The sequence below is a fragment of the Scyliorhinus torazame genome, chromosome 16 (genome assembly GCF_047496885.1).
Source record: "Scyliorhinus torazame isolate Kashiwa2021f chromosome 16, sScyTor2.1, whole genome shotgun sequence".
Taxonomy (NCBI): domain Eukaryota; kingdom Metazoa; phylum Chordata; class Chondrichthyes; order Carcharhiniformes; family Scyliorhinidae; genus Scyliorhinus; species Scyliorhinus torazame.
Window position 1 is genome coordinate 153,050,173 of NC_092722.1, and position 22,029 is coordinate 153,072,201.

At 46.2% G+C, this 22,029-nt stretch overlaps 1 protein-coding gene across 7 annotated transcripts in view; it reads left to right on the forward strand.

Moving 5' to 3' along the window:
• ctbp2a (C-terminal binding protein 2a) overlaps positions 1-22,029 on the forward strand; it is a 433,668-nt gene that overhangs the window by 405,959 nt on the left and 5,680 nt on the right. For all 7 annotated transcript variants that reach the window (XM_072479240.1, XM_072479239.1, XM_072479241.1 and 4 more), the window contains one exon: positions 18,596-18,723. In XM_072479240.1, coding sequence (XP_072335341.1) covers positions 18,596-18,723 — 128 coding nt within the window. The remainder of the gene's footprint in view (positions 1-18,595; positions 18,724-22,029) is intronic.

The following is a 22,029-nucleotide window of genomic DNA, read 5'->3' on the forward strand; positions in this document are numbered from 1 at the left end:
GGGAGCACACGGCCCACTCTACAGGTGTGGTACAGCAGAAATGGAAAGTATTTTTTAAAGCAAAACAATGTTTATTCTATGAACTCAAGTTAACCTTTCTAACACAAACAGTGAACATCTTAGCAACCAGTAAATCAAATACACTCCCCAAAGAATACAACACTAAGTAATCTGTATGCTGTTCTTTTCACCCAGAAGACTTGACAAACCTTTAAACACGAGCACATTAGGTTAAAGTCATTACTGCAAGCAGTTATTAGTTTTAGATCACCAAAGGATCCAGAGATAGTCTTTCATGGCAGAGAGAACAGCAGTAGAGCTGCTTTTTCTGCAACATACTGAAAAACGAAACCAAAAAGACAGACACACCCAACCTTTTCTCAAAATGAAACTAAAAAGTAGAACCAGAGCTCAGCTCCACCCACACTCTGACATCACTGCAGTAACATGAGCAGCCAAACATTTCTTAAAGCAACATTCTCATGACACCTCCCCCCAAGAAAAAAAATCCATCAACTTCAAGATGGTTTCATTTTTCACCTTTTCACCATCCTTTAAGAAATACACACAGTAAATATACTTTTATCGTTGCAAAAAACAACACACACAAACAGGTGTAATAATAGTCCATTTTATTTCATTATTCTTTCTCCAACTGAAATCCTTCATGATTAACAGTCTCTTTGAACAAGAAGGTCTCTGCACGATCCGTCCATTGCTCTACACCTCGGCATTTCTCTTTAAAGTCAGATACTTTAGTTCAATCTGACCACAGAGTTCCTTGCAATTCTCCAACACAGGAGCATTGGTTATCACAGCTTTCAGGCAGTCAAATGCCTGTCGAAAGTCCGCTGTCCATTGAAATTTTCGACGTTTCTTAAGCAAGTCCATCAGTGGAGCAATCACGCGACAAAACTTTTGCACAAATGTTCGATCAAATGCCAAGAAATCGCATTATTTCCCTTTGTCTCGAGGGTATAGGAAACTCCTCAAGGAAAGTGATTTGGGCTTTTCCAAATTCACTTTTGGCTAGGTTTATCACCAAACCCACCTCCTGAAGTTGATCGAATACCTCCATCAGATGTTTCAAATGTTCTGTCCATGTCTGGCTGAAACTTACCAGATCGTCGATGTATACTGCACAATTGGGTAATCCTGAAACGACTGTGTTAGTTAACCGTTGAAATGTAGCTGGTGCGTTTTTCATGCCGAATGGCATAACTTTGAATTGGTATATACCATCTGGAGTCACGAAAGCTGAAATCTCCTTCGCCCTTTCGGATAAAGGTAACTGCCAGTAACCTGTAAGTAAATCCAATTTGGAAATAAAAGCGGTCTGTCCCACTTTCTCAATGCAATCCTCCAAACGTGGGATAGGATAAGAGGCTGTTCTTTTAACTGCATTAACCTTTCTATAGTCCACACACAACGTTAGGTACCGTCTGGTTTAGGTACCATTACTATGAGTGAGCTCCATTGGCTGCAACCCACTTCAATTATGTCATTTTTAAGCATACTCTCAATCTCTTTGTTAACCTGTGCCAATTGTAAAGGATTGAGTCTATATGGATGTTGTTTAATTGGAACAGCATTTCCCACATCTACATCATGTATAGCCACTTTAGTACTTCCCTATTTTCCAATTTAATTTGAGGTATGTCAAATTCACAGTAATCTAGATTTGGTTCGTTTGAGTTAGAATCATTAAAACCGCCTCCTTTTTCTCCCCTTCCCTTCCAAAGTACCTTTTAAGCATATTCACATGGCACACTCGGTGAGTCTTCCTTCTATCTGGTGTTTTTACCACATAATTCACCTCACTTAATTTCCTTTCAATCTGATAAGGTCCACAAAACCTAACTTTTAAAGGTTCACGTACCACTGGTAACAACACTAAAACTTTATCTCCACTGGCAAAACTACGAACTTTGGATTTCTTGTCCGCTACCTGTTTCATCACATTTTGTGCAACCTTCAAATGTTGTCTAGCCAATTTACCTGCTCTATTTAATCGTTCCCTAAAATTTGACACGTAATCCAATAATGTAAGTTCTGATTTCTCACCCACCAATTTTTCCTTAATCAATTTAAGTGGTGCTCTTACCTCATGACCAAAATTTAGTTCAAAAGGACTAAATTTGGTTGACTCATTAGGTGCATCCCTAATTGCAAACAGTACGAATGGAATTCATTTATCCCAATTCTCTGGATAATCTTGACACTAAGCCTTCAACATTGTCTTTAATGTCTGATGCCAACTTTCTAACGCTCCCTGCGATTCTGGATGGTACGCAGTTGATTTAAATTGTTTTATTCCTAAGCTATCCATAACTTCTTTGAATAATCTTGATGTAAAATTTGATCCTTGATCCGATTGTATTTCTGTGGGTAGTCCATATCTCGTAAAGAATTTAAGTAACTCCTCCACACTCTTTTTAGCTGTAATATTACGTACTGGAATGGCCTCTGGAAACCTAGTAGACACATCCATTATAGTCAAAAGACATTGATTCCCACTTTTTGTTTTAGGAAGCGGTCCTACGAAATCAATTAAGACCCTTGTAAAAGGTTCCTCAAATGCTGGAATGGGTATTAAGGGCGCTGGTTTTATCACTTCTTGAGGTTTCCCTATCACTTGACATGTGTGACATGATTGACAAAATTTAACTACATCTTTATGTAGTCCAGGCCAATAAAAATGTTTCTGGATTTTAGCTTGAGTTTTCCTTATCCCCAAATGACTTCCCACTGGTACCTCATGTGCAACTCGCAACACCTCCTTTCTATACCCTACCGGCAATATTAATTGATGAACTTCTGCCCACTTTTCATCCGCCTGCATATGTAAAGGTCTCCATTATCTCATCAAGACATCACTTTTACGGTAATAACACTCTGGTATACACTCAGATTCCTCTTCCGTGTATGCTTTCTGATATATCCGTTTGATTTCTATATCTTTTTGTTGTAACTCCGCCAATTTTCCTGAACTAAAAATATCCGCCTCATCCTCCACCTGTTCTTGTTCTTTTTCAACCATCTGATCAAAAATCGTTTCTGATAATTGCACTTCAACTTCATATTCACTCTTTGATTTTTCCTCTTGTCTTAACGTGTGACTTTGCTACTCCGCAATCCGAAAAATCCCAGGATATTCGTCCTTCAACACTTCAGTTGTCTGATTTTCCACTGGCTTATCAACCACAGTAGGCATCACTCCCACTTGCAATCCAGCTATATCATTACCCAAAATGAACTGTATTCCTGGACAAGATAGTTTTTCTGTTACTCCTACTACCACTTCACCACTCTTCACTGGACCTTCCAACCTTACCTTATATAATGGAACACTACTCCTCTCACCCTGAATTCCACATATTACCACCTTTTCTGGCAACATTCTTCCCAACCTATATAACTCCTCATCTCTTACCATTAAAGATTGACTAGCTCCCATATCTCTTAAAATTGTGACTTCTTTACCTTTACCTTCCTCCCTCAGTCCAAAGATGTGCAGGTTAGGTGAATTGGCCAATGATAAATTGCCCTTAATGTCCAAAATTGCCCTTGGTGTTGGGTGGAGGTGTTGAGTTTGGGTAGGGTGCTCTTTCCAGGAGCCGGTGCAGACACAAAGGGCCGAATGGCCTCCTTCTGCACTGTAAATTCTATGATAATCTAAGATTAATCTAGGACAAAGGTTCGGCACAACATCGTGGGCCGAAGGGCCTGTTCTGTGCTGTATTTTCTATGTTCTATGTTCCTCCTGATACACGTGAGTAAACTTTACCCACACAAGTAAATTCTTTAAAGACAATCTGGTACCTTCTTATTAATCACCTCTTGAACAGTCTGTGCAATCTTTTGCACCTCCTTGCTTCCCTTAACCTTCCTTTACCACTCTAACAAACCCCACTGTCTTATCCTGTTTTACCACATCAGCCTTCCCAATGCTTTTCTTCAACCACCAACACTGTGACTTTACATGGCCTAGTTTTTACAGTGAAAACATTTGAAACTTTTCATTTCATTTCCACCCTCCTGGATTTCTTTTTTAATTTGAGGTACACTCTCCTTATTATCTCCCATCAGATCACCCTTACCTCTACCAATTGAGTATTTCTCATGTCCCCAGTTTCTATCCCTCACAGGCTGAAACTGATGTCGGAAACCAAGCTTTGATTTATGAACTAATTCATAATCATCTGCCATTTCTGCTGCTAATCTCGCAGTTTTAACCCTCTGCTCTTCCACATGAGTTCTCACTACAACAGGAAGTGAAATTTTAAACTCCTCCAAAAGTATAATTTCTCTGAGAGCTTCATACGCCTGGTCTATTTTCAAAGCCCTTATCCACCTATCAAAATTACTCTGTTTGATCCTTTCAAACTCCTTGTATGTTTGACCAAATTCTTTCCTTAAATTTCTAAACCTTTGTCTGTAGGCTTCAGGCACTAGTTCATATGCACCTGAGATGGACTTTTTCACCTCCTCATACCTCCCAGATACCTCCTCCGGTAGTGATGCAAACACTTCACTAGCCCTACCTACCAGCTTTGTTTGAATCAGTAATACCCACATGTCCTGTGGCCATTTCATTTGTTTAGCTACCTTCTCAAATGAAATGAAAAAAGGCTTCTACCTCCTTCTTGTCAAACCTTGGCAATGCTTGGACATAGATCCCCACCACGCCTTCGACTATGACGCTCTTTCTAGTATAAAAGTGATCCCCTACAGTGCAGACTTTGTTTGCACTGAGTGCTGAATTTGGTGCATTTGAGTGCGATAGTGAGAGTTTGGTGACCGAGGGAGTATAAGGCTTCATTTTTATCTAAAGTTTAGTCTTTCTTTTATTTAGTTAATTAACTTAAAAGTTGCTGTTTGGTTTAGAAGAAGGTGAATTTTCAATAAGCTTTAAACCGGCTTCTACTTGTAGGCACTTGCAGCTGGAGCTTGTTAATTAGTTAATTGGATTAGGCCAGGTTTTCAGAGGCGAGATTCACAGTATAAAAGTGATCCCCTACAGTGCAGACTTTGTTTGCACTGAGTGCTGAATTTGGTGCATTTGAGTGCGATAGTGAGAGTTTGGTGACCGAGGGAGTGCTGAATTTGGTGCATTTGAGTGCGATAGTGAGAGTTTGGTGACCGAGGGAGTGCTGAATTTGGTGCATTTGAGTGCGATAGTGAGAGTTTGGTGGCCGAGGGAGTTAGGTGAGGAGGGAGTAAGGCGCTCCTTTCATTTTGTTTCCGACATTTCCGCAAAGAGTGCGAAGAAAGCCAGGAGTTTACAGAAAGTGTAGCTGACTGGGAGCAGGGTCGGAGGGCGGAGATCTAGTTAGTCCACAGGGCAGCTATATTCTGTCAGGTAAGAGGGGATGGAGGCTAGGCCAGTTACATGCTCCTCCTGTAGGATGTGGGTGGTGAGGGATACCACCGGTGTCCCCGCTGACTATACCTGCGGGAAGTGCACCCAATTCAGCTCCTCAAAGACCGTGTTAGGGAACTGGAGCTGAAGCTGGATGAACTTCAGATCATCCGGGAGGCAGAGTGGGTGATTGAGAAGAGTTACAAGGAGGTAACCGCACCCAAGGTACAGGACAAGAATAGCTGGGTTACAGTCAGGGGGAAAAAAACAAACAGGCAGAAAGTGCAGGGATCCCTCGTGGCCGTTCCCCTTCAAAACAAGTATACCGTTTTGGATGCTGTTGGGGGGGATGACCTACCGGGGGAAGGCCCTAGCGGCCAGGTCTCTGGCACTGAGTCTGGCTCTGGGGCTCAGAAGGGAAGGGGGGAGAATAGAAAAGCAATAGTTGTAGGAGATTCAATGGTTAGGGGAATAGATAGGAGATTCTGTGGTCGCGAGCGAGACTCCCGGAAGGTATGTTGCCTCCCGGGTGCCAGGGCCAGGGATGTCTCGGATCGTGTCTTCAGGATCCTTAAGGGGGAGGGTGAGCAGCCAGAAGTCGTGGTGCACATTGGTACCAACGACATAGGTAGGAAAAGGGGTGTGGAGGTAATAAACAAGTTTAGGGAGTTAGGCTGGAAGTTAAAAGCCAGGACAGACAGAGTTGTCATCTCTGGTTTGTTGCCGGTGCCACGTGATAGCGAGGCTAGGAATAGGGAGAGAGTGCAGTTGAACACGTGGCTGTAGGAATGGTGTAGGAGGGAGGGCTTCAGGTATTTGGATAATTGGAGCGCATTCTGGGGAAGGTGGGACCTGTACAAGCAGGATGGGTTGCATCTGAACCAGAGGGGCACCAATATCCTGGGAGGGAGGTTTTCTAGTACTCTTCGGGAGGGTTTAAACTAATTTGGCAGGGGAATGGGAACCGGATTTGTAGTCCAGCAACTAAGGTAGCCAATATTCAGGACGCCAAAGCGTGTAATGAGGCAGTGGGGAAGGGAACACTCACAAAGGAGAGTATTTGCAGGCACGGAGATGGGTTGAAGTGTGTATACTTCAACGCAAGAAGCATCAGGAATAAGGTGGGTGAACTTAAGGCATGGATCGGTACTTGGGACTACGATGTGGTGGCCATCACGGAAACTTGGATAGAAGAGGGGCAGAAATGGTTGTTGGAGGTCCCTGATTATAGATGTTTCAATAAGATTAGGGAGGGTGGTAAAAGAGGTGGGGGGGTGGCATTATTAATTAGAGATAGTATAACAGCTGCAGAAAGGCATTTCGAGGAGTATCAGCCTACTGAGGTAGTATGGGTTGAAGTCAGAAATAGGAAAGAAGCAGTCACCTTGTTAGGAGTTTTCTATAGGCCCCCCAATAGTAGCAGAGATGTGGATGAACAGATTGGGAAACAGATTTTGGAAAGATGCAGAAGTCATAGGGTAGTAGTCATGGGCGACTTTAACTTCCCAAATATTGAGTGGAAACTCTTTCGATCAAATAGTTTGGATGGGGTGGTGTTTGTGCAGTGTGTCCAGGAAGCTTTTCTAACGCAGTATGTAGATTGTCCGACCAGAGGAGGGGCAATATTGGATTTAGTACTGGGTAATGAGCCAGGGCAAGTGATAGATTTGTTAGTGGGGGAGCATTTTGGAGATAGTGACCACAATTCTGTGACTTTCACTTTAGTAATGGAGAGGGATAGGTACGTGCAACAGGGCAAGGTTTACAATTGGGGGAAGGGTAAATACGATGTTGTCAGAGAAGAATTGAAGTGCATAAGTTGGGAACATAGGCTGTCAGGGAAGGACACAAGTGAAATGTGGAACTTGTTCAAGGAACAGGTGCTACGTGTCCTTGATATGTATGTCCCTGTCAGGCAGGGAAGAGATGGTCGAGTGAGGGAACCATGGTTGACAAGAGAGGTTGAATGTCTTGTTAAGAGGAAAAAGGAGACTTATGTAAGGCTGAGGAAACAAGGTTCAGACAGGGCATTGGAGGGATACAAGATAGCCAGGAGGGAACTGAAGAAAGGGATTAGGAGAGCTAAGAGAGGGCATGAACAATCTTTGGCGGGTAGGATCAAGGAAAACCCCAAGGCCTTTTACACATATGTGAGAAATATGAGAATGACTAGAGCGAGGGTAGGTCCGATCAAGGACAGTAGCGGGAGATTGTGTATTGAGTCTGAAGAGATAAGAGAGGTCTTGAACGAGTACTTTTCTTCTGTATTTACAAATGAGAGGGGCGATATTGTTGGAGAGGACAGTGTGAAACAGATTGGTAAGCTCGAGGAAATACTTGTTAGGAAGGAAGATGTGTTGGGCATTTTGAAAAACTTGAGGATAGACAAGTCCCCCGGGCCTGACGGGAAAAATCCAAGGATTCTATGGGAAGCAAGAGATGAAATTGCAGAGCCGTTGGCAATGATCTTTTCGTCCTCACTGTCAACAGGGGTGGTACCAGGGGATTGGAGAGTGGCGAATGTCGTGCCCCTGTTCAAAAAAGGGACTAGGGATAACCCTGCGAATTACAGGCCAGTTAGTCTTACTTCGGTGGTAGGCAAAGTAATGGAAAGGGTACTGAAGGATAGGATTTCTGAGCATCTGGAAAGACACTGCTTGATTAGGGATAGTCAGCACGGATTTGTGAGGGGTAGGTCTTGCCTTACAAATCTTATTGAATTCTTTGACGAGGTGACCAAGCATGTGGATGAAGGTAAAGCAGTGGATGTAGTGTACATGGATTTTAGTAAGGCATTTGATAAAGTTCCCCATGGTAGGCTTATGCAGAAAGTAAGGAGGCATGGGATAGTGGGAAATTTGGCTAGTTGGATAACGAACTGGCTAACCGATTGAAGTCAGAGAGTGGTGGTGGATGGCAAATATTCAGCCTGGATCCCAGTTACCAGTGGCGTACCGCAGGGATCAGTTCTGGGTCCTCTGCTGTTTGTGATTTTCATTAATGACTTGGATGAGGGAGTTGAAGGGTGGGTCAGTAAATTTGCAGACGATACGAAGATTGGTGGAGTTGTGGATAGTAAGGAGGGCTGTTGTCGGCTGCAAAGAGACATAGATAGGATGCATAGCTGGGCTGAGAAGTGGCAGATGGAGTTTAACCCTGAAAAGTGTGAGGTTGTCCATTTTGGAAGGACAAATATGAATGCGGAATACAGGGTTAACGGTAGAGTTCTTGGCAATGTGGAGGAGCAGAGAGATCTTGGGGTCTATGTTCATACATCTTTGAAAGTTGCCACTCAAGTGGATAGAGCTGTGAAGAAGGCCTATGGTGTGCTCGCGTTCATTAACAGAGGGATTGAATTTAATAGCCGTGAGGTGATGATGCAGCTGTACAAAACTTTGGTAAGGCCACATTTGGAGTACTGTGTACAGTTCTGGTCGCCTCATTTTAGGAAGGATGTGGAAGCTTTGGAAAAGGTGCAAAGAAGATTTACCAGGATGTTGCCTGGAATGGAGAGTAGGTCTTACGAGGAAAGGTTGAGGGTGCTAGGCCTTTTCTCATTAGAACGGAGAAGGATGAGGTGCGACTTGATAGAGGTTTATAAGATGATCAGGGGAATAGATAGAGTAGACAGTCAGAGACTTTTTCCCCGGGTGGAACAAACCATTACAAGGGGACATAAATTTAAGGTGAAAGGTGGAAGATATAGGAGGGATATCAGAGGTAGGTTCTTTACCCAGAGAGTAGTGGGGGCATGGAATGCACTGCCTGTGGAAGTAGTTGAGTCGGAAACATTAGGGACCTTCAAGCAGCTATTGGATAGGTACATGGATGACGGTAAAATGATATAGTGTAGATTTATTTGTTCTCAAGGGCAGCACGGTAGCATTGTGGATAGCACAATTGCTTCACAGCTCCAGGGTCCCAGGTTCGATTCCGGCTTGGGTCACTGACTGTGCGGAGTCTGCACGTCCTCCCCGTGTCTGCGTGGGTTTCCTCCGGGTGCTCCGGTTTCCTCCCACAATCCAAAGATGTGCAGGTTAGGTGAATTGGCCAATGATAAATTTCCCTTAATGTCCAAATTGCCCTTGGTGTTGGGTGAAGGTGTTGAGTTTGGGTAGGGTGCTCTTTCCAAGAGCCGGTGCAGACTCGGGGCCGAATGGCCTCCTTCTGCACTGTAAATTCAATGATAATCTATGATTAATCTAGGACAAAGGTTCGGCACAACATCGTGGGCCGAAGGGCCTGTTCTGTGCTGTATTTTCTATGTTCTCACTACCCTCGTCACTATCATCCAACTGTACGTTTCCCTTTACCAATTTTACCTGCCAATTTTAACTGTCATGTTTCATGGCCATTTTCTGAAGTTCGAACTCTCTCTCTTTATCTTTTCCCTGATCTGTATCTCCCTTTCTTTTCCTTTTTGTTCTGCTAGGGCTATTCTTTCTTTCCTCCTTTCTTCTCTCTCCTTTTCTTTGTCATCTCTATCTCTCGCTCTTTCTTTTTCTTTTTCCTCTCTTTCATATTTAAGCTGCTTTAATTCTTTTTCATGTCCAAGTTGCTTAATCTGCAACTGGATCTTTGCCATTTTTAATGAGTCAAACTGTATCTCAGGTAAATGCTTAACCACCACCATAATTACCTCATCTTTCGCATTTTGTCAGGTAATGTTAACTGCAATGTTTTTGCCAAATCTAACAGTCTGCTTTTAGTCTCTGTCCGTAAGGTACTGCGTGTGACCGTTTCCACCCCCAAAAACATCTGAGCCTCTGAAAGAGCCATTGTCCACAACACACACCCCACTTAAACTAAAATACCACACCTGAAAAACACCCACAATATGCTCACCCCTGACTGTCTTTAGGTTCACTAAACCAATCCAAAGATAGACTTCTTTCACCCTCGAGCCCCCAATTGTTCTGGGTCAGGGTTTAGAGAACCCCAAAGTGGTCACCTGACCCACAACTTTTAATAGATTGTGGTATGGGGAGCACACGGCCCACTCTACAGGTGTGGTACAGCAGAAATGGAAAGCAAAACAATGTTTATTCTATGACCTCCAGTTAACCTTTCTAAAACAAAACGTGAACATCTTAGCAACCAGTAAATCAAACACACACCCCGAAGAATACAACACTAAGTAATCTGTATGCTGTTCTTTTCACCCAGAAGACTTGACAAACCTTTAAACACAAGCACTTTAGGTTAAAGTCATTACTGCAAGCAGTTATTAGTTTTGAATCACCAAAGGATCCAGAGATAGTCTTTCATGGCAGAGAGAACAGCAGTAGAGCTGCTTTTTCTGACTTCAGCTGCAACACACTGAAAAACGAAACCAAAAAGACAGACATACCCAAGCTTTTCTCAAAGTGAAAATAAAAAGCAGAACCAGAGCTCAGCTTCACCCACACTCTGACATCACTGCAGCAACATGAGCAGCTAACCATTTCTTAAAGCAACATTCTTATGACAATCTGCAGAAACTGTTTTGAGTCCTCTGCTGAATAGCATTGCCATGCAGAAAAAGAAACTTGCTCACATACCAGGTTACTAAAAAACATGGTAGGTTGGTTACATCTGTGCCAAATTAGTGAGTATAAGATGGCAGAAGACTTAACTAGTTACAGAAAGCTACACAATTAGAATCCCAAAATAGGCTTTTTTTTTAAATGACAACGCTGGAAAATGTTTGCTCTTTTCACTGTTTCCTGAATGGCGACAGTGGGCGCGAGTCACCCAAAAAATGACTCGGCATCATTTTGGGCAGGTTTGGTGGCGTGTTTCGCGCTGGCTGGAATGGCAAGATCGTGACCTGTACTAACTCGCACTTAGTGTAAAAAAAAAAATCAAGCTCCAGTCGCCATGTCTCACTCCCTCCATGTCTGAGTCGCCCAACTCGCACCTCAGTTGCTCGCCACTAACAAGGGGGGGCTGCTTTTAAACACTCCCTCAGCATTCATCCCCATTCAAGACACGAGGATGGCAGCGTGGCAACCTGCTTCTCCCTTTGGGGTCGTCGACCTGGCCAAGCTACTCGACGGCCTGGATGAGAAGCGGGACACACCTTGTTCCCCCGAGGGGATCGGAGAACCAGCAGCAGAATTAGCAACGCCATCTGGTAGGCAGTGGCACCTGTAGTGAGTGCAGGCAGCATGACCAGAAGGACCGCCGTCCAATGTCGGAAGAGCAGCAAGGGTAAGTTACCACCTCTGTCCTGGCATCAGTCCCGCCTGCCACCCTTCAATTTCCCAACCGACCCCCCCCCCCCCCTCCTCCAATCTGATGACCGACATCTTGCATCCTCCCCACATATGATCTCCAAGCTTGTTCCTCAGAACTTCCCTGGCACTCACCATCACAAGCCCTTAGTTCATATTAATCCTATATTGTAGGTATTGTTGTGTTTGTAATGGGTGGCAGAGATAAGGAGGGACAAAGCCATGAAGGAATTTAAACCTCGGGATAATGATTTTACATTTTGTGTACCGGGATATTCAGTTGGCTTTCTTGAGATAGATCTAAATATAAATATTTAATTTATATACATAAATGGGAAGGGTTGACCTTCAGAATCTGACAAAATTTGCTAACACTAAGGTTTTTTTAATTTGGATAGACAGTGTACACAGATATAAGTTTTTTAATATACTATAAATGGTAAATAATATTTAGATTTATACTTGTGGTAGAACGGTACATTCATAGTTGGCAAAATTAATAAACTGTTTCCAAAAAAATTGAGCAAATTTAAGCAAGATCCTTGTGAATGTTTGTAATCAATAGTTTTTATTACTATGGCACCTCAGCCCCTGCAACAGTTACTGATATAGTTCCACGTCACCTCCGATGTCGCTGTGCTTATGTTATAGTGGTTAGTAGTAGTGCTCGGATAGACTTTGCTCCTAAATTACATTGTATTGTTAATAAGAGGTAACTGTTTCTATGTTCCACATCTGGGACTCTGTGATGACCTTAACCTGTATACACGTATACTTCAGCTGTTGGAAGTGGCTGCAGGGTGTAGAAACACTCATTTCATTCTTTTGCCTCTAGCCCAGCACAGGTCTGGATTGAATCTAATAGTTGGGCAAAATCCTGGAACTCTGTTCCTAACAGCACTCTGGGTGTGTACCTATACCACACGGACTGCAGTAGTTCAAGAAGGCGGCTCACGGCCACCTTCTCAAGGGCAGTGGGGGTTGGGCAATAAATGATGGCCGAGCCAGCGATGCCCACATCCCTTGAAACAAAACCATAAAATTCCTACAGTGCAGAAGGAGACTATTGGGCCCATCGAGTCTGCACTGATTCTCCAAAAGAGCAACCTGCCTAGGTCCACTCCCCCGCCCTATCCTCATAACCCCATAATCCCACCTAACGTGCACATCTTTGGACGCTAAGGGGCAATTTGTAGCATAGCCAATCCACCTAACCTGGATATCTTTGGACTGTGAAAGGAACCCCGGAGGAAACAGAGAGAAAGTGAAAACTCCACGTAGACAGTCACCCAAGGCTGGAATTGAACCTCGGTCCCTGGTGCTATGGGGCAGCAGTGCTAACCACTGTGCCCCCATGTCGCCCCTTGGTATAACTTATATAACTCATATAAAGGTATAACTGAAAGCTGTTGTACCACTAGGTTTATAATGTTATTATTCAGTCACCAAACCCCAACAGTACATTCACTATATTGTTCTTCCCCATATAAAATCATACAATGCTTTATTACAAGAGGAATGGATGGTTATCTATGTTATAGGCAGACACAAAACAACCGTCACTCTGAGAAATACTCCCAACGAAAGATAGCTGATTTGTGACAAAGTATACTGAGACTCAAGTGTGATGTTTAATTATCCAAAATGTAATTTTTTTCATAACCTAATTTCTATATTTCAATGGGAAATAGTTGCCATGGGTACAGGTGCCACTATTACACATGGATATACATATTATCATGCAGAAAATGATTTTTTTAATGTATATTATTTTATCAAAATGGAAATCCATTGCAGAACTGGTACCTTAATCCAGGTTTTTGCAAGCTCTTACGCTAGAACTACAATTTTACGTCTGAGTGATTGCTAACCAGCTAAAGATCATAAATCTAATGTTTACACTATTCTACATAACCAGGGTTTTATGGTTATTCTCAGGCTTTAGCATTCCAGATGATGATCATGATCTCCTCTCTGATGTCGTGAGTGCTATAACTTATCGGTTATTCATTAAATTTTCCCGCCTTCTCAACCTTGCCCCTCGAAGGGGAAAGCAGCCTAAGATCATATGGGACTATGGCAACTTTACCGTACCTTAATTTCCAGGATAATGATGCTTATCACTACTGCTTCACAATGCCAGAGTCCCAGGTTCGATTCCGGCCTTGGATGACTGTGTTGAATTTGCACTTCCTTCTCGCTGTCTGCGTGGGTTTCCTCCGGGTGCTCTGGTTTCCTCCCACAGTCTAAAGATGTGCAGGTTAGGCAAATTAGCCATACTAAATTGACCCTTGGTGTCGAAGGATGCGTAGGTTAGGTGGGGTTCTGGGGCTGGGGTGAGGGGAGTAAGGTAGGGTGCTCTTTCAGAGGGTCGGTGCAGACTCGATGGGGCAAATATAGGAATTCTTTTCTATTCTATGGTTCCAAAATGTACCTTTAACTCCAAGTAAAAAGTACTGGAAAGAGAAATGGTGAACTCCTGATAAAACCCGGGTTCAATCCCAGCCTTGGGTGACTGTATGCATGGAGTTTTCACTTTCTCTCTGTTTCCTCCGGGTACTCTGGTTTCCTCTCTCAGTCCAAAGATATGCAGGTTAGTTCTGAGGGAGGGCCCCTATGATGTCAGATTGACATGGGAAGAACTCCAATAGAAACTTATTGAAGTGTTGAGTAGCAGATTAAGTGGCACCTTTCGCAGCTCACAGAGCAGTGAGGAAAAACTGCTGCTTAGGAGCAGAGGCACAGACCACTGCAGCTTTCGGGAAGCATGGAAAACTGCTAAGGACCAAAATCAATGATTTTAAGGGTTCCCTTTCTGTTCAAAAGAATGTAAATGAAAAAGGTGGGGCCCTTGAAGATTTCTGGCATAGGGCATCTTTGAGGCTTGTGATAATTGGTCTAGAAGACGAAGGCAAAGTGAAATAATTGTTGAACGGGCACTAGGAGTTTTGACCTGATGCGGTGGAGAGTGCTGCCCCCTGCTGGAGAGCTGAGAGTGACTTTGAGATGTTCCTTTAATGTGACACATCTTCCAGTATCGTGGCCTAGAATAAAAGTGTTTTATTTGACATATTTTGGATGCTTTAGTTTGTGAATCATGCCTTCTTTAGTTTGATATATCAAGTGTATGTTAATTAATGTTTGATCCAAGTTGGTTTTAGATAGTTTGTTATAGTAAAGTCTTAAAAATGTGAGATATTGTCCATCAGTTTATTTCTATTGGCGCCTAGGGATTTGATTCTTCTAAAAGGTTATCGGCCGCTATGAGGATTGTAAAACAATAGTTTGATTTAGATTTAACCAAAGATTGGTATGACTTTGGAACTCACTACCACTGACAGTGATTGAAGCAAATAGCATATATGTATTTAAGGGGAAAATGCAAAACAAGCACATGAGGGAGAAGGGAATAGATAGTTAAATTTAGATAGGAGTCTCGTGGAGCACCAACACCAGCATGGGGACTAGTTGGACTGAATGGCTTGTTTCTGTGGTTTATATGCTGTGTAATCTTGTGCAATATGATGCGAGTAATATATGTTTTAATATCATAATTTGGGCATCCCATTGCTATTATGAAAATTGGAATAGTTTGACTTTTGTAGCTGGCTCTTGCTTTTTCTCAATCTCTAGACAAAGAAAGCCAAAGAAATTACATGTTGCTTCCTGCAAGTGGAGTCTGTGAGAGGTTAAGAAATATAGAAGAGTGCATTAATGCTGCTGGCAATGTCCTTCTGCCCATAGGGAAGCAGAGATTGCTGCTTTTAACACTGTGTTTGACCTGAGGAAATCCCAGATGTTTTTGTTTTTTTAATATTTTTTTAAAAAAATATATCAATAACAAAATGAGAAAAGAACCCAACAGGGTTAAGTACAAAACACAATCTAAAAAAGCAACCCCCCAAACCCCTCCCCCTGTACATAAATAATAAATTAACATTAACACCCCGACTTAACACAACAGGTGTATACACCCCCTCAGACCCTCCAGTGTAAATAACACAAACAAAAATAAAGTAACCCCCCCCCCCCCACTGCTGCTGCCATTGACCAATGTCTATCGTTCTGCCAGAAAGTCTAAGAACGGTTGGCACCGCCTAAAGAACCCTTGTACCCACCCTCTCAAGGCGAATTTCACCCTCTCCAATTTAATGAACCCTGCCATATCGCTGATCCAGGATTCCATGCTTGGGGGCCTCGCATTTTTCCACTGAAGGAGAATCCTTCGCTGGGCTACCAGGGACGCAAAGGCCAGAATTCCGGCCTCTTTTGCCTCCTGCACTCCCGGCTCCTCTGCCACCCCAAATATTGCGAGCCCCCAGCCCGGTCTGACCCCGGTCCTACCACCCTCGACACCATCCTCGCTATGCCCTTCCAAAATTCCTCCAGCGCTGGGCATGCCCAGAACATATGGGTGTGATTTGCTGGGCTCCCTGAGCACCTAACAAACCTGTCCTCACCCCCAAAGAACCGGCTCATCCTTGTCCCGGTCATGTGTGCCCTGTGCAGCACCTTAAACTGTGTGAGGCTGAGCCTCGCACACGAAGAGGAAGAGTTCACCCTCCCTAGGGCATCTGCCCACGTCCCCTCTTCGATCTCCTCTCGCAACTCCTCCTCCCTTTCAACTCCACCACCGAGGCCTCCTCCTCCTCCTGCATCACCTGGTACGTTTCCGAGATCTTCCCCACTCCCACCCACCCCCCCGAGAGCACCCTGTCCTGTACTGTGTGTGGCAGTAGCCGCGGGAATTCCACCACCTGCCGCCTGGCAAACGCCTTTACCTGTAAGTACCTGAAGGTGTTCCCCAGGGGGAGCCCGTACTTCTCCTCCAGCTCACCCAAGCTCGCGAACTTCCCATCCACAAACGGGTCCCCCAACTTTCGTATCCCTGCCCTGTGCCACCCCGAAAACACTCCACCTGTTCTTCCTGGGGCAAACCGGTGGTTCCCCCTTAATGGGGTCCGCTGAGGCCCCAACTTCCCCCTATGCCGCCTCCACTGCCTCCAAAGTTTGAGGGCCGCCACCACCACCGGGCTCGTGGTATACCTCCCTGGAGGGAGCGGCGCCGTTGCCAGCGCCCCCAGACTCGTACCCACACAGGACGCCGTCTCCAGCCTCTTCCATGCAGCCCCCTCCCCCTCCATCACCCACTTGCGCACCATCGTCGCGTTGGCGGCCCAGTAGTACCCACAGAGGTTGGGCAGCGCCAGCCTCCCTCTATCTCTACTCCGCTCCAGGCCCTTCTCACCCTTGGAGTCCCTCGCGCCCACACAAACCCCATTGTACTCCTGTTAACCCGCCTGAAAAAAGCCTTCGGGATAAACACGGGGAGGCACTGGAACAGGAACAAAAACCTTGGGAGCACCGTCATTTTGATTGACTGCACCCTACCCGCCAAGGACAGCGGCAACGCGTCCCACCTCTTGAACTCCTCCTCCATTTGCTCCACCAGCCTTGTAAAGTTACGCCTATGCAGGGCCCCCCAGCTCCTGGCCACCTGGACCCCCAAATACCTGAAGCTCCTCTCTGCCCTTTTTAGTGGGAGCTCGCCAATCTCCCTCTCCTGGTCCCCTAGCTGAACTACGAACAGCTCGCTCTTCCCCATATTGAGCTTGTACCCTGAAAAGTCCCCGAATTCCCTAAGGATCCTCATTATCTCTGGCATTCCTCCCACCGGGTCCGCCACATACAGCAGCAAGTCGTCCGCATAAAGCGACACCCTATGCTCCTCCCCACCCCGCACCAACCCCCTCCAGTTCCTCGACTCTCTCAGTGCCATAGCCAGGGGTTCAATCGCCAGTGCGAAGAGCAGGGGGGAACGGGGGGACACCCCTGTCTCATCCCTCGGTGCAACCGAAAGTACTCGAACCTCTTATTTGTGGCCACACTCTCCATTGGGACTTCCCCAACCCCGAACCTCTTCAGCACCTCCCACAGGTACCCCCACTCTACCCTATCGAAGACTTTCTCAGCGTCCATCGCCACCACTATCTCCGCCTCCCCCTCCCTCGCCGGCATCATGATAATGTTCAAAAGCCTCCGCACATTCGCGTTCAACTGTCTCCCCTTCACAAACCCCGTCTGGTCTTCATGGATGATCTGCGGCCCACAATCTTCAAGGCTAAGACCTTCGCCAGCACCTTGGCATCTACATTTAGCAAGGAAATCGGTCTGTAAGACTCACATTGCAGGGGATCCTTGTCCCGCTTCAGGATCAAGAATACAGTGCCCGGGACATCGTCGGGGGTAAAGCCCCCCCCCCCCCCCTCCCTTGCCTCATTAAAGGTCCTAACTAACAGCGGGCCCAACAGGTCCATATATTTTTTTATAGAACTCGACCGGGAAACCGTCCGGCCCCGGTGCCTTCCCCGCCTGCATGCTTCCTATCACTTTGATCAGCACCTCCAGCCCAATCGGGGCCCCCAGTCCCACCACCAGTCCCTCTTCCACCTTTGGAAACGTCAATTGGTCCAGGAAACGGCCCATCCCTCCCTCCTCCCGTGGGGGCTTGGATCGGTACAATTCCTCGTAGAAGTCCCTGAATTCCCCATTGATGCCAACCCCACTCCGCATCACGCTCCCTCCCCTGTCCTTAACTCCCCCGATCTCCCTAGCTGCGTCCCGCATCCGAAGCTGATGCGCCAGCATCCGGCTTGCCTTTTCCCCATACTCGTAGACCACCCCCTGGGCCTTCCTCCACTGCACCTCCGCCTTCCTGGTGGTCACCAGGTCGAATTCAGCCTGGAGGCTGCGCCTCTTCCTCAACAATCCTTCCTCCGGCTCTTCCGCATACCTCCTGTCTACCCTCACCATCTCCCCCACCAGCCTCTCCCTCTCCCCCCGCTCCCTCCGCTCCTTGTGGGAAACCCCAGATGTTGAGCAACATTGCAGGCACCTTTCATCATTCTGGTTAAGTGTGTTCGCCATGTGACCTTGTTTTGTTTACTGCTTTGTTTTGTTTACTGCTTTGTTTTACTGGTGTAGTTATAATGAGTTCAATGTTTTCATTCCCGTGCAGTTTTACACAAGGCCCACTGAAAGATGCTCCCAACTTGATCTGCACACCGCACACATCCTGGTACAGTGAGCAGGCCTCCCTAGAGATGAGAGAAGCAGCTGCTACTGAGATTCGTCGAGCTATTACAGGTGAGACCATCTGACAGATGTAATTTAGATGAAATTTAAGAAACTTTAACAATAATGATGCTTATTAATGCGTAATTATGGGAAGGTGTAACACTGGTGAATGTAACTAAATATTTTCATCAATCTACTGATAAGATTGTAATTTTAATATTTAAAGCATTCTGTATTTAGAATTATCATTTTTAAAATCTCAGTACAGGTGTGACAATTTAGAAATAAAATTATGGAGTAGTTTGTGGGCCTTGACCATTCCTTTTTATTCAATAAATTTAGAGTACCCAATTCATTTCTTCCAATTAAGGGGCAATTTGACGTGGCCAATCCACCTACCCTACACATCTTTGTGTTGTGAGGGCGAAACCCACGCAAACACGGGAGAACATGCAAACTCCACATGAACAGTGACCCAGAGCCGGGATTGAACCTGGGACCTCGGCGCCATGAGGCAGCAGTGTTAACCACTGTGCCACTGTGCTGCCCTCGGGCCGTGAGCATTGCTGACAAGGTCCAGCATGTATGGTCCATCCCTAACTGGCCTTGAGAAGGTGGCGTTAAGCTGCCTCCTTGAAGCGCTGACGTCCACCCACAGCACTGTTGGGGAGGAGATGCCAGGATTTTGACCCACTGACAGTGCAAGATACATTTCCAACTCAGGTGGTGTGTAAATTGAGGGGGGTAAGCGCAGGTTGTGGATGTTCCTGATGTGTCAGCTGTTCTTGTTATTCCACATGGCGGAGGCCACAGGTTTGGAAGGTGCTGACAAAGGAGCCTTGACAAGATGCCACAGTGCATCTTGTAGATGGTGCACACTTTTTTTTAATAAACATTTTGAGGTTTTTTTTGGCATTGTAACAACATCAATATAAACAATGTACATAAAAATATAAATATAGTGCAAATACCACCTCCCTCCCCCACAGGTAACACCATTACTTAACCCCCTAATCTACGCTAACCTAACCCCCCCCACTTCTGCTGACGATTAATTATCTGCGAAGAAGTCGATTAATGGTTGCCACCTCCGGGCGAACCCTAACAATGACCCTCTCATGGCGAACTTAATTTTCTCCAGGCAGAGAAAGCCAGCCATGTCCGATAGCCAGGTCCCCGACTTCGGGGGCCTCGAGTCACTCCATGCTAGTAATATCCGCCTCTGGGCTACCAGGGAAGCAAAGGCCAGAACGTCTGCCTCTTTCTCCTCCTGGATTCCCGGATCCTGCCACACCTTGAAAATCGCCACCTCTGGACTCTGTGCCACCCTTATATTTAACACCTTGGACAAGATGTCAGCAAACCTCTGCCAAAATCCCCCAAGCTTTGGACATGCCCAGAACATGTGGACATGGTCCGCTGGTCCTCCCGCACATTTTGCGCACCTGTCTTCCACCCCAAAGAATCTGCTCATCCGAGCCACTGTCATGTGAGCCCGGTGCACGACCTTGAATTGAATCAGGCTGAGCCTGGCACACATCGCGGTCACGTTGACCCTACTCAACACGTCCGCCCAAAGGCCCTCCTCTATCTCTCCCTCCAGCTCCTCCTCCCGCTTCAGCTCCTCGGTCTGCGTCTCCTCTGATCCCATAAGCTCCTTTTAAATGTCAGAAACGCTCACCTCACCTATCCATCCTCTGGAAACTACCCTGTCCTGAATCCCCCTTAGCGGCAGGAGTGGGAAGGTTGGTGCCTGTCTACGCAGAAAGTCCCGCACCTGCAGATATCAAAATTCGTTTCCCCGCCAATGCAACTTCTCCTCCAACGCCCTTATAGTCGGAAAGCTCCCCTTTATAAACAAGTCCCCCATCCTCTCAATCCCAGCTCTCCACCATATTCGGAACACCCCGTCCATCCTCCCCGGGCAAACTGCTGATTATCGCAGATTGGGGACCAGACCGATGCTCCCACTGCTCCCACATGTCTCCTCCATTGCCCCCAGACTCTCAAGGCCGCCACCACCACAGGGCTGGTGGAGTACCGCGCCGGCAGGAACGGCAGAGGCGCAGTCACCAACGCCCCCAGACTTGTGCCCATGCAAGAAGCCGCCTCCATACGCTCCCATGCCGACCCCCCTCCACCACCACCACCACCAGCCACTTCCTAACCATGGATATGTTAGCCGCCCAGTAATAATTGCTAAAGTTCAGCAGCGCCAGCCCGCCCTCCCCCGACTCCGCTCAAGCACTAACCTCCTCACTCGCAGGGACTTGCCCCCCCACCATACAAAGCCCGCTATAACTTTATTGACCCACTTATAAAAGGACCGCGGGATGAAGATGGGGAGACATTGAAAAACAACCAGGAATCTCGGGAGGACCGAGGGGAGCGCATCCCATCTCCGGAAATCCTCCTTCATCTGATCCACCAACCGGGCCAAGTTCAATTTATGTAGCCGGTCCCAATCCCACGCCACTTGGATACCTAGGTACCTGAAACTGTCCTCTACCACTCTAAACGGCAGTTCCCCCAGTCGCCTTTCCTGACCCCTCTGCTAGACCGCAAACATCTTGCTCTTCCCCATATTATGCATATACCCCTCAATTGGATCCGAAACATACAAAATCAGGTCGTCCGCATACAGCGAGACTCCGTGCTCCACCCACCACAGCCCCTTGAGGCCCTCAGAGCAATTGCCAGCGGCTCTATAGCCAGCGCAAACAGCAGTGGAGAGAGGGGGCATCCCTGTCTCGTCCCCCGGTGCAGTCTAAAATAGTCGAAGTCGTCCTGTTCGTCCGTACACTTGCCACAGGAGACTGGTACAGCAAACTGACCCAGTCAATAAAGCCCCTCCCAAATCCAGACCGCCCCAGAACCTCCCATAAAAAGTACCACTCAACCTGGTCAAAAGCTTTCTCCACATCCATCGCGACCACTACCTCCATCTCCCCACTTTCCGGTGGCATCATGATCACGTTTAACAGCCTTCTTACATTGGCCACCAGCTGCCTGCCGTTAACGAACCCCGTCTGATCCTCCACAATGACGTCCGTCACACAATCCTCAATCCTGGAGGACAAAAGTTTGGCCAGCAGTGTGGCATCTACGTTCAACAGGGAAATTGGCCTGTAAGACCCACATAGCTCCGGGTTCTTATTCCGTTTCAGGATAAGCAAAATCGTGGCCTGTGTCATCATCTGGGGCAGAACCCCCCTTTCCCTTGCCTCGTTAAACACCTTCATCAGCACCGGTCCCAACATCCCGGAGAACATTTTATACAACTCCGCTGGGTACCCATGGCCTTACCCGACTGCATGGCCTTCAAGCCCTCCACTCTCTCTTCCAACCTGATCGGAGCCCCCAGCCCTTCTACCA